The 12,930-nt window shown below is 38.2% G+C and overlaps 1 protein-coding gene across 22 annotated transcripts in view; it reads left to right on the top strand.

The window, feature by feature from the left end:
- The window catches only part of CAMK2D (calcium/calmodulin dependent protein kinase II delta), a 250,983-nt gene that overhangs the window by 170,778 nt on the left and 67,275 nt on the right, over positions 1-12,930 (top strand). For 12 of the 22 annotated variants that reach the window (XM_074950779.1, XM_074950770.1, XM_074950766.1 and 9 more), the window contains exons 6-7: positions 950-1,022; positions 8,121-8,223. In XM_074950779.1, coding sequence (XP_074806880.1) covers positions 950-1,022; positions 8,121-8,223 — 176 coding nt within the window. Of the gene's footprint in view, positions 1-949; positions 1,023-2,012; positions 2,086-8,120; positions 8,224-12,930 lie in introns of all 22 variants that reach the window. The other 10 variants (XM_074950780.1, XM_074950772.1, XM_074950761.1 and 7 more) reach the window with 1 other exon arrangement.

The following is a 12,930-nucleotide window of genomic DNA, read 5'->3' as shown; positions in this document are numbered from 1 at the left end:
TGGCTATAACAGTGCTTAAAATGTCTGAAAATCATTCCATTACTGTAGAAAACCAAAGTTTTCCGCTGTGTTTTTTGGCACTATAGATTGGCCAAAAATTTTAAATTGCATGTGTAAAACCATGCTGCTAATTCCATATTTTAAGCACCTAAATAAAAGTGGCCTGATTTTTCAGTGGTAATTATTTCAATGCGAACTATGGGTTCTCAGCATTTAGTTGTACACTTACGCATTTAGAAACCTATATTCATACACCCATGTTTGAAGATTTTGGTTCAGGGCCTTTAATGCTGATTTCCATTTTACACGTGGCTACTAACCAAATTATTGTTGTCACTGCTGTTTTAAATGAAAATGTATACTTCCTTATTGAAACATTTACATTTATTTTCCCATTAATACTTTCTACAAGAAACCATTATATTCAAAATGATAAATGTTTTGTTTTTTCTTGTTTATTTTTTTAAATTCTTTACTCTTGTTTCTTCTGTATCTTTTCATTTTTGTTCATTTCCTTATTTCAACACTTGTGTGTTAATATTGATGTCAGACTGTAAACTTTCTCAGAAAGTACATCAGAAACCATTTAAGGATTTCACTGCCCTCCCAAATTTTTTCTGTTTTTTTAAGATTTGTTATGTTCTTTAAAAATCTCCATGCTGCTGAATGAAAACACTACACAAATTGTTCTGTCTGATGATATCACACTTTAGATGCTAAATGTTTTTTTTGTTTGTTTTTATTTTTTATTTTTGTTTGTTTTAGATCTGGAAATATTTTTATATTCAGCATTGTTTTGTTCCAGTTCCATGTGCAATTAAGATTTGTCAGGAAATGTAACTCTGTTTTTGTTCCTTATATTTTTTTTAATTTTATTTTATTTTGTATTTGATGTGATTATGTGCCTTTAAAATGTTCTCCCTTCCATTCTGCCCTTGTATCTTTGCAGTCATTGTATACAGCAGATTCTAGAAAGTGTTAATCATTGTCACCTAAATGGCATAGTTCACAGAGACCTGAAGGTCAGTATCTGGTGCCCATAAATTGGATAAGAGTTTTTTTTTACTTTGAAAGGGAAGAGGGTGGGTTGGCTGAGATGTTCCCTTGCTTATCCTCCTCACCCTCAAAATGACTAATTGAATAAATAATGCATGACACCTCTTTCCAGTTTGCAAGTCTACAGGCCTAACATACATCATGGCAAAAGGGGAAGTAATTACTTTAAGATTGAAACCTGTAACCTTCCAAGGTGTTGGATTTATCCCACCTAGTTGAACGTGGTTGGTATGATACATATATTTTGGAAGGGATTTCATTAATCATTCTGTATGCATCTGGAGTTGCACTTTGGCTGTGATGTATGTCAGCCTGCAGATTTAAACACCACTTCTGTTCTGAGACCATGGGTTGCAGTAGCAGAACAACTGGTCACACATTGCTCCATTAGAGTATGACGAACTCTCAGGCAAGAGATGATTGTCAACTAAATTAAAACATGAGAAGTTAATAATTTATCTAAAATACATTACTTATAGTAATTTTACCTTAATGGCTGCTATGATTTTTAATGCAACAGAGAGCTCTGAGGAAGTAAGGGAGGAAAAGGAACAAATGCCACTAAATATTTAACATAACTTTTTAAAAAATGATGTTATCAACACATTTTCAGTATCAGTACTTGTTGCATTTTTAAAATACAGTAATCTCCAAAATAGCATATCCCCGTTAACAGGACTTCTCCATTAAACCAAGTGGAGTCCACGTTGACCTTCCTTCTTCCAAACTCCATGTACAGATCAAAATGGGTTAAAATAAGGTAAAGCCTTCACATGGCATGGTATTTCTGAGATAGTAGCTGCTCTGTGTGAGTGATGTGTGTACATTTCTGAAGGTTGTGTAAAAACATCTTCAGTTGTTTGCTAGTTTTGCACTTTAACCCAGTCTCGCTGAGGGTATACAGACAGTGAGTGTAAGCTTGGAACTAACACACGCCCCCTGGTGTTTGCATGCAGTCATTGCATTCAGCAGATCCTGGAGGCTGTGCTACACTGTCATCAGATGGGAGTAGTCCATCGGGACTTGAAGGTGAGTAATACAGTTGGAGCAGATCTCACACCACACAGCTCCTACTTACTGTTCTGCTGCAGATGTGCATGTAAAGGCAGAAGAGATGAGCATGTCTTTTTGCATAAACTTGCTTGTAGACTTTACCGAACTGGAATAGCTAACCTAATTGAACAAATTGTTGCTGTTTAATAGAATTTCAATTTAAAAAGCAATTACGGTTACCAAACTTGTCCAGTGAAACTGTAAATATTTTCCTTTCCCTCCTCAGTGGCAAAAAATAGGAGTGAACCTCTAAAATCCTCTCAACCTACTCAGGGATTGTCATTATCTATACATCTGTTAGTAACAGAGAAGAAAAGGAAAAAAGTTATTTTTCAAGTATTCAAGCACGTAATGTAATCACATAAACAGTATGCCACTCTGTCGCCCCAGAGCTGTCTGGGGTGGGGGTGGGGGGGGCAGCAGAGGTAACATGAATATGACTTTCAAACCATTTTTAGAAAGAGCTGCCTGAGAAGCATATTAATACATGCAGGCCACATGGCCTAGTGGTAAATGGCCATCCTGAGATCACTGCTACCAAGGCCTACCCTTTTCTATTTCCTGTTGTGGCTGATGACTGTGCTACAGGCCACCTTTGTTTAAAGCTGGAATTGCTGCAGTTTTTTGACCAGAAAGTTCTTGAAGGTTAGAGTTCTTCCCAGAGTGGTGGTACTATTTAGAATAGAATTTTGGAAAAGAAGTTCCCTTTGCTAAGAGGAATATTGCCCGTCTTAACTACATAGATTTCCAAATGACTGGAGATAACTGCTACATCAAATTCCTCTCACATCTGGTGCAAGTTTGAGATGGAACTAAAGAGGTTGAAGTTTCTGCTCCTGGATGGCTCATAGATATGTCTACACTGCAGTTAAAAACCCATGGCTGGCTTATGCCATCTAACTCAGGTTCACGGGGCTCGGGCTAAGGGGCTGTTTAATTGCAGTGTAGACACTTGGCTGGAGTCCAGGTTCTAGGACCCTACACGATGGGATGGTCCCAGAGCTCAGGCTATAGCGCAAGCCAAAATGTCTACCCTGCAATTAAACAGCCACACAGCCCAAGCCCTGCGAGCCTCAGTCAATTCGTACAGGCCAGCCGCAAGTGTCTAATTGCAATGTAGACATACTCTTAGAGACAAGCTAGATTGTCTATAAAACACAGGTACTAACTTCTCATTCTTCATACAAAAGAGAAAAACTAAACTCAGACAACACTCAGTCTCCAAGATCCTAGATGCAGTTAGTCTGTTTATACAGAAGGCTAATGGAAACTATCTGAATAATGGGTTCCCCTTGAAAAGGAAATAAAAAGGTGGCATCTTTATAGCCGAAGGCAGTTGTAGGTCTCACCCAATCCTTCATTTGAGTACACTCACTTTCTGTCTCTGTTTTCCCCGTACTGCCAACTGCCTTTCTCTTTGATCAAGGAATTTTATTATAAGGAGGTGGAATTTCCTTTCCAGATTGAGATTTTTCATCACCAATGATAGAACCAGGATCAAAATATTGTCTTCCCTCTCCTCGTCTCTCACCCCCAGCAAAGAGCTGTATAGTTACTTTATTTTATTTATAGATTTCCTTAATGCTACACTAGATAAATCTAAGGAGTTGTAATGCAGGAAAACACGAATCAGAAAACCTAGGGGATGTGGTGGATTCCAAAAGCATAGTCAGCATCCTCCATTTTGCTCTTATGGAGCTCCATATTTCATATTTTGGACAACATTACAATGCCAAGTCTCTGTCCAGTCTACAAATCCTTCTCAGCAGCTGGATAACACATGTCTCAGTCAGCACCAGCTTTAATTGAAAGGATATGAAATTTGACCAGCTGCTTTAAAGATGCCTGTTCACACTGTATATACTGTACAATCCACTGTTAAAGAAACTGGGGTGTAGCTATATATACTGAGAGGATAAGGAATGGTTTGATGTACCGTTCATATAAAGCGACATTTTCTTAGAGATGCATGAAAAAAGAATGATCCCTTATGTAACCCAACTGTGCTCTCTCCACCCCAGCCCACTTGTGGATTTTTTTTTATTTTAGCAAATCCTGAATGAATTGGAAGCAGTAGAGAGACTTTGTTCCTATCACCCATTAGTGCTTAATTTTGAAATAATTTCATTTTCAAGATGAAAACGTGAGGAAACTGAAAATCAGCCCCCTACTGCCCTCATGGAAGTGACACAGAGAAGGGAATACGTTCCAGGGCCATATTGAGTTTTCCACAACTCTCTCCACACAAGGATCTGGTGAAACTCCAGCAAGGAAGCCTGGAGAGGCTACTTAGAACTGTAGGAGGCCAGGCAACTAGGGGGGATGGTCTTGGCCTTGTGAGGGTTTGGAAGTATCTTTTCCTCAAACCCTATCCGTATCCTGACAGCATGCTTGCAAAATGTCCTTTCCCATTTGGTATGAGAGGGATGATCTAGCTTCATTTTAGGGAAGTATATATATATTTCTAGCTCTTTTTTAATGCAGTTGAGCAGCTAGAAATGAAGATGTGATCTGGCACCATATGACCACCAGGAAGTGCTCCATGGAACACTGTTTGGGAACCTTGGTGTATTGGAATGGATCTAGAACCCAATCCAGAAAAAACTGTCTCATAGGATTTTAAAAATTGCTGGTAAAAACACTTACTAATGGCTGTCTTCTTTCACGTAGTTCACAACGCTCTTGCATGTAGAAATTTCAAGATCTAAGTTACGTTGGCTCTGGCAATCAGCGGCCATGTTTCTGTTGAGAATCTAGGGTGATTAACAACCCCCACAGACTCCCATTGTGAAAAAAATAATCGAAATCAGGCTCCAGATATATTAAACCCACACAAAACCTTTATGAATAAAGACGTTTCCACACACAAGCCATAAACTCAGCTCTGTGTTAATTTATTTACAAGTAACTTTTAAAATCATCACTGCTTTTCTACATGCATGACTGCAGCCAGACTTTCTTAGTGCAGAGTGCAACTTTTTGATCCAGACTGATTTGTTAGTTTCATGGATGATACACAAGATTATGCTGTAAAATCTCCCAGTTCCTCTCCAGTTATGCATATATGCCTTAGTCATTTGAAGTTCATGCATGATAAATATCTAGTGTGTTTCTTGTTATTCTGAACTGGCAGCTGCATGTTCTTTAAGGACATAGTCCCACACTATACTGCCTGGAAGGCTCTTGCTCTTATCATAGGAGTAAATGTGCTGCTTCTTTTTTTATTGAAACATACTTATTATCTTATGACAATGGTATTTGCTTACAGTACTTTAATCCCATTTAATACGGAGATTACAGATTTCTAATTGTATAAAAGGGGAGGGGGGAAGAGTTATACCATTTCACAATGTGATCCCATTCAAAATAGGTATGTGCTTCATGAATTAGGACTTGTGTGTCAACTGGTAGTGCATGAAATTTCACTGTGTTGGATTGTTGAAGATCACAAACAAATAGGACCATCAATTGCCTTAAGTTGTTTACTGCAAATTTCTCTCTGTTTGCTTGAAAATCTCTAAGAATGTTAGCTATATATTGAAATAGGCATGAAGAAATAACAGACAATGTGACATTGTTTATATTAATATTTATAAAACATGTTAAACGTTTCTTTAACTTTGACATTATTTTTTAAATATTGGGGGTACTATGATTTAAATAGATGGAAATAATTCAAGTGAAAAATAGATTAAATTTTATTCTGGGAAACCTTAATCTTTATTTTAAATAAATGTATTGACTGAATCTCATGTATGTCACGGTTTTTAACATAATAATTGGTAAGATTTAGCATATATGGGGCGAACGTTTAGATGACTTTCTCATATTTCTTTTGGAAGTTAACTGTTTCCATAACAAATGCCAGAGGGTGGGTGGCAACTCTGCTGAAGAGCTACAGTTATATTATAGTTTTCATTATTACTAGACCAGTTTTCATATAATCCCAATCCCTTGTTTTCAATGCTTAGTAATTGCTTAAAAATGACTACTTCCTTTAGGACTGAATTTCCATGTTTGGTCTCAACCCAAAGTTGATTTTTTGCCGGGGATAGAGAGAAGATGAGAAGTCAAGGAAGTTTCATTCAACCATTTTTAAATTCAGTGAGGGTGAAAAAATACTTTTTGATTAAACCTTTTTAGATACAGCTACCGCAAAAATAGCAAGAAGAAAAAGAAAAATACCTGTTGGTGTAAATAGCATTCAATGAATAGGTAGTTCTTTGCTAGGTTTTTGGTTCATAAAAGTTGTGTGTGACAGGAAAATAATAAACTTCTGAACAAGATTTTAGAAGAACCTTGTTAGAAGCCATTGTTATTTATCATCATAATAATCACTGCAATGCCTAAAGGCCCTATTCACATTATGGTCCTTTTGTGCTAGGCACTGTACAGACATATACTAAAAGACAGCCTCTCCCAAAAAGCTTATAGCCTTAGGCCCTGATCTCGCAAACATTATTAACCTTGAGCATGTGTATAGTCCAGCTGAAGCTGATGAAGGTGCTCACATGCTTAAAATAAAGCTCACATTGAAGACTTGGCAGCATTGGGGCCTCACTTTAAGAGAAGATGTAATGATTTGGTGCACTATTTTTAACATCCCTACACAAGAAATGCTTCAGGTAATTAGTGGGATAAATTTGCAGGAGGGAGATTGTAATTAAAGTCAACATAGGCCATGTCCTCTCTTTTTTTTTTTTAAAGAAAATGTATTAATGTCAGGGGGAAAAAGAAAATGTCAGGGGAAGAATATTGGGTCCTACAGTTAGTGTCTCTGCTATATTTTTTCTGAATTCTACAATATTCTGCAAATTCTAACAAACTTAACTTTGCTCTAGCAGCCTTATCTTTGCAAAGATTGATGTCCTGTATATTCTAAGGGGTGTATTTAACAGCATACACAGACACATTTTAAACTAAACACACTATTTGGAATGCTAACTTTTGCATTTCCTTAGCGTCTGTTTTAAATATGTAAAGTTAATGTTGCATTTGAATTTATATTAGAAACAAATCCAAGTACCTTACTTACAAAATACCTCATCAAAATACTTTAAGCATACTTTTCCGGTTTTTTCTGAAACTCATAAGCATGCATTAATAGTGTTCTGTCTAAATTAATGATCATTTCCAATAGTAGTAGATATATCCATACAAAAAGAAAGACTCTCATATTCAGTGTACGGCAATTGTTCAAAACCATTTATTTGGTTAAAAATAGTCATTTCTTGCTGTTTCCTAGAATCTAACTTGTAATTGAAAAGTGATGACAAATAGCAACAACAATAACAGTAGCTATTATTACTATCCTTGCCGTTGCTATTTCTGGTAACACAGACCATGCGAGGCACTGTGCAAACACAGAAGGTACAGTTCCCATGCTGAAGAGATTGCACTATATAATCTATTTAATATCCATTCTCTAAATAAATAAATAAATGTGTATATATATATATATATATATATATATATATATATATATATATATATATATATATAAAATCATGACTCTTACTGTTATTGCTGTATGACGCAAAGCACGTTTATGATGTTGCAGCGGGTAATAGACTGATCCTGCAAAAATTCTGCATGCAGATCAGACCCAACCTATATTTTCCCCAGCAGCATTTTTGTAGGTAAATTGTGATTGCCAGCTTTGTGTCACAAAGGCAGATGCCAAACACAAAGTTTGATCACACAGGTCACCATAATCTCTTCAGTAGGTCTACACATCTCTTTTCGTCTTGCTATCGTGCAGGATTGGGAAGGCCATTTGCAGGCCAGGTGGTCCTTTAGAATGAATGAAAGACGTAGGTTTCTGTAATATTCAAGGGGAAATGCATGGTTTGTTTTCTTCACTCTATAAAATAGTTTTGTACTTTTCAGTATTGCCGATCATTGAATACTGGACTGGAAAATGTAAATGTTGAAAAAAGTTACTTACGATGTGTTCTCATCTCATTTCCCCTCTCTCCCCCTTTCCTCTTTTGCTCTCTCTCTGAATAAAGCCTGAGAACTTACTTTTAGCTAGCAAATCCAAGGGAGCAGCTGTAAAATTGGCAGACTTCGGATTGGCTATAGAAGTTCAAGGAGAACAACAGGCTTGGTTTGGTAAGTGAACCTTCTTCTATTTTTTGTTTCTTTAACCTCACATTTCTGCCCATCCTCCCAACCCTTCCTGTTCCCACCCTAATAATAATAATGGACAATCATACATAGTAGAGTTGAATATGTGGTGGTTGGCTGTTTTGTTTGTACTGTAATTCAGTTTCTACATCTTACTTCACTTTGGGCTTCTTCGTGCACAGTGTTGAGCATCCTGAATTCTTATTACCTCGGCAGAGTCTGGGGAGCTCAGCATCTTGCTAAAAACTCAGTGGGTAAAATTTTTAAAAGCACTTATGTGACATAGGAGCCTAAGTCCCATTTGCAGACATCACTTAGGGACTAAGAAGCCTAAGTCCCATTGACTTTCAGTAGGAGGCACAAAGATATATCGAAGGGTGGAGTCAAATGCATCCATTATGACTTCAAAAAGAGAAATTTCTTACTTCAAGTCATCTCCTAAATCCTCCCCCGCCCCCAGAAGGAAGATATACACTGTCAGATTGTACCCTCTAGATCATGCAAGAAGGGATCAGCCAGAGCTCTTTACACACATGCTGAGATCCACGGTAAGGGTAGTAGGTGGACACAAAGTGTGCAAGGGGAGTAGGATCACTAGGGGTGGGGGACATGCATTGTCCCCTTCGCGCTTCAGAAAAGATAATACAGTCCCCAGATAACTAATCAATCAGTTCATCCAGGCCTGATTTAATGTAGAAAACATCTGCAGATTGCAAATTCATTATTGTCATTACCTGAAGGTCAAAATAAATAAAAGCGAGAAAAAGAGTTTATTCTCAGTTTTTAAAAAAATACTAAGGTTTGTATTAATAAGGTGTTTTTAACTCAACATATGTCAAGCATAAAGCAAAAATAATTAGGACTCCAAAGGAACAATATAGCACAAAATGGTTGTAGCAGATACCATTCACATGTACAGTAGCTGGAAAACTATGTTTAAAAATTAAATAAAAATCCTGGAGTTTGCTGTCAGAGTAACAGAACAAAAGCAGTAGGTTAGCCATGCTGAGTGTCTGAAGAGTTGGGTACATATGTACACATTTGTGCATAACAGTGTCCTTATTAACTAGTCCAGTGTTTTAAATCCCACTCTGTTTTATAGTGGATTTCCAAAATCCAGAAGACACAGAGTTGCATTGGGGACCTAAATATCACCACTGCATATAACTGGTCAAGCCAGCACAACAGGACTTGGTCAAAAATAATACAGAATGAAGTTGTGTATTAATGGCAAAAACAGCTGGCAAATCAGGAAAAAAAATTAATCAGGGTGAGTTTTAATCCTGAGATATTTTAAATGGTATTTCAGTAATAGGGTGAATTCAGAAGAGTGCCCAGGATTTTGCCGTTCCTGTGGGTCTCTATAAAAATACATTCTGCACTTGATCCTATGGAGCTGTGATGCATTTAAAGTAAATGTTTTGGGCTACGAGTAATTCAGCGGGGGCTGACACAGAAAACTTTAAGAAGGGTATAATGTAAGAAATTCTGTACATTGCTGCGTAGGTTAGTGAAAAATGAACATTATTATATAATTTTAAAATGGGACCAAAGTGGTAAGTGTCCAAGGCCTCTGGTGCCAAAGCAGTAAGAATAGGATAGGCCCAGTATTACCCTTTAATCAAACAACACTGTGGTGCTGTTGAAATTAGGGAAGGACAAAGTGGTTCTGAATTACAAAAAGAACCAATTCAAACCTTCATCCAGCTGTTAAAAACTTCCCCATCTTGGTAAAGGAAGTGTGGGGGAGTTGTAGGGAAGATCACAAGGATAGCGAAGAGAGTGTGAATGGATTTGTTTTCAAATATCTTTGGTATGGATTCAGGTGTTAGCAGTGGAATGAGGAAAGTAGCATGTTGTAACAAAGCAATTTTTATTTGTTTTTCTATTTGGAGATGAAGGGTTCTGTGCCTGTCTTGTAATTTTTTTTCCCCATCCCTTTCTAATAATGTTTTAAATCCCCTCTTTTTCCACCTACAAAGCCCTTGCGTAGTATATAATTTGGGCTTAATTTTCCATTGACTTTCATGGAGTTACTTTTGACTTACACCGCTATGAGTTCAGAGGTAGGCCCTAGTCTGCTACTTATACTGGTAAAAGTCCAAAGCCCATGATGCAAGGAGGTTTGTTCAGGTTTTTGCAAGGAACATGCATGGATCACGCCTAATTAAATGCAGTGTTGAATATTTGTGCATGATTGAGCCTTTGAAGAAGCAACTCCTTCTGATGCATGTCAAGTGCCATTCTTCCTATAGGGTATGTCTACGCTGCAATCGAAAGTGGGGGGACTGATTACAGCTCAGATAAGCATACCCATGCCAGCTTTAATTTAGTGAACATGACTAAAAATAGCAGTGAAGCTGCAGCAGCACATGTCTCAGTGTGGGCTAGCAATGCAAGTAGGTACCCAAGGTTCTGGGCAGGCTTGTACAGCCCATGCTGAAGCCTGTGCTGTTGAAGCGTCACTGCATTTTAGCCATGCTAGGTTGATTAAAGCTAGCACGGGTGCGTCTATCTAAGCTACAGTCACACCTTTGGTTTTACTGTAGATCTACCCATAGCTAGCCCTACAATGAAGAACTTGAACTTGCAGGGCCCTGCATAGTAATAGCATGTTGAACTTTCTCTCTTTCCCCATTTCCAGTGGAACTTTTGTTATCTGGTGGATTTTTCAGCACTTAGTGACTCACAAATACTACTTATAGCTCTGAACCCATCAGGATCTTTTTCTGTGTATTGTGAGGGACAAATTCTCTCCTGGCAGAGTTGCACTGAAGTCAGTAGATTTATGCCAGCAGAGAATATGGTCCAGAATATTTTATATCCTGTTTGGAGAATGCAAGATATTTTCCTGTTTTGCACATTTGTTAATCAAATAAGCTTCATTTCTGTGTAGCTGTTTGTGAAAAGCTTGGCAACGTTTTCCCAATACACCCCACCCAGTTAGCAGGTGTTTAATCTACTGGAAACCCGTCAAGTGGGCTCTGCTGACTCACTGAAGCAGGTGACTCATTACCCCACATTAAAGTCCATGGAAAGATCCTATTAACTCTTTGGGAGCTGGATTGAGCCCTAGTTGCACCTTGTCTTAAATTTAGGGTTACCATATTTCAGGTTCCCCAAAAGAGGACACTGCTGTGGAGGGAGGGGAAGGGGGCACGGTGGGGGGGGGGTGGGGAGGATGCTGGAAAGATTACCAGCTGAGGCTCTAGGCATATAGACACTATTCAGTTAAATGATCTTAACTGGTCTTTGTAGGCTCAATTGCATCTTTTTTCAATTATGGATAGATTAAAATATTCTAGCCAAGTTTGCATAATACAGTAACAGTCACCAAATCAATATTCTGGTCATTCAGGCAATCTTATAGGCAATAGTACTTCATGGCCATTGGCAAACAGGACAGATTCCATTAAAACTGTGTTTTAGAAAAAGTCTGAGATTATTCATCTGTCAGTGTACCAGCATTCATTCATTCTAGTCATCAATTACTTTCATTTTTACATAATACTTGGCATGTTTTGGTGTCTTCCATGCCTCCATTTTGTGTTTCTCCTAAGAGGAAAACAACATTGTCTAGTATTTAAAGAATGAGGAGGAACTTGTAAATTCCATGAGCCAGATTCACTACAGAGTTTGGGCCAGCTTTTACCTGGAACATCCCCAGGGGACACAGGTGTGGTAGTAGAAAACTCCCACAATGTCACTTATATCAGAGGTGGCCTGTAAAGGGCCGGCACAATCTGAAAAATGAATGGCAGTGTTTGGAAAGAGGCTGCAGCCTGATTTGATTTCTACTATGAGCAACTGCCACTATGATGCTCCAGTGGGAGCAAAAACTTCTACTCCCCTCAGCTCATTTTCCAAAGGAGGGCAGTGATAGTACCACAACCTGGCATTAACTGGGATGAATCCCCACTTTGGGAGAAGGGGTTTGGATAATATTTTGTAATATACACTGATCTACACTAGTTTTCTAATTCTGGCCCTACTTATTGCTTATACATTGATAAAACTTTCCATGGGATCCAGCTGCATTTTATTCATGGAGTATTTTCACTTTTTTAATATGAACATGAGACTGTAGCTTTACTCTTACTGTATTCTGTTTGGACAATAAGTGCACTTGATACCACTGAAGTATAAAATATGTGATAACATTCGTAACAAATTTACGTGGATGTCAGTCTGACAATCCACAGAATGGATAGATGGCTGAATTAAAGGATCCACAGGAGATGATTTGTGATTCCTAGATGAGCTCTACTGACATAATTTCTATAGTTTAGGGCTTATCTAATGCTAACTCTGATCAGTCTAATAACAAACAACCAGCAAAAATGTTCATATGATCAGGTACACCTTCTTTTTCCTCTCTGTAAGACACTCACAGGCTAAGTACGTCACTTAGGGCAGGTCTTCACTACCTGCCGGATTGGCGAGTAGTGATCGATCTGTCGGGGATCGATTTATCAAGTCTTGTCTAGACGCGATAAATGGATCCCTGAACACGCTCCCCATCAACTCCGGAACTCCAGATCATGAGAGGTGGAAGCGGAGTTGACGGGGGAGCGGCAGCGGTCAACTCGCCGCCATCCTCACAGCCAGGTAAGTTGACCTAAGATACGCCGACTTCAGCTACGCTATTTGTGTAGCTGAAGTTGCGTATCTTAGGTCGACATCTCCTTTCCT

Source organism: Natator depressus, chromosome 4, assembly GCF_965152275.1.
Source record: "Natator depressus isolate rNatDep1 chromosome 4, rNatDep2.hap1, whole genome shotgun sequence".
Taxonomy (NCBI): domain Eukaryota; kingdom Metazoa; phylum Chordata; order Testudines; family Cheloniidae; genus Natator; species Natator depressus.
This window is presented reverse-complemented; position numbering and strand designations above follow the sequence as displayed.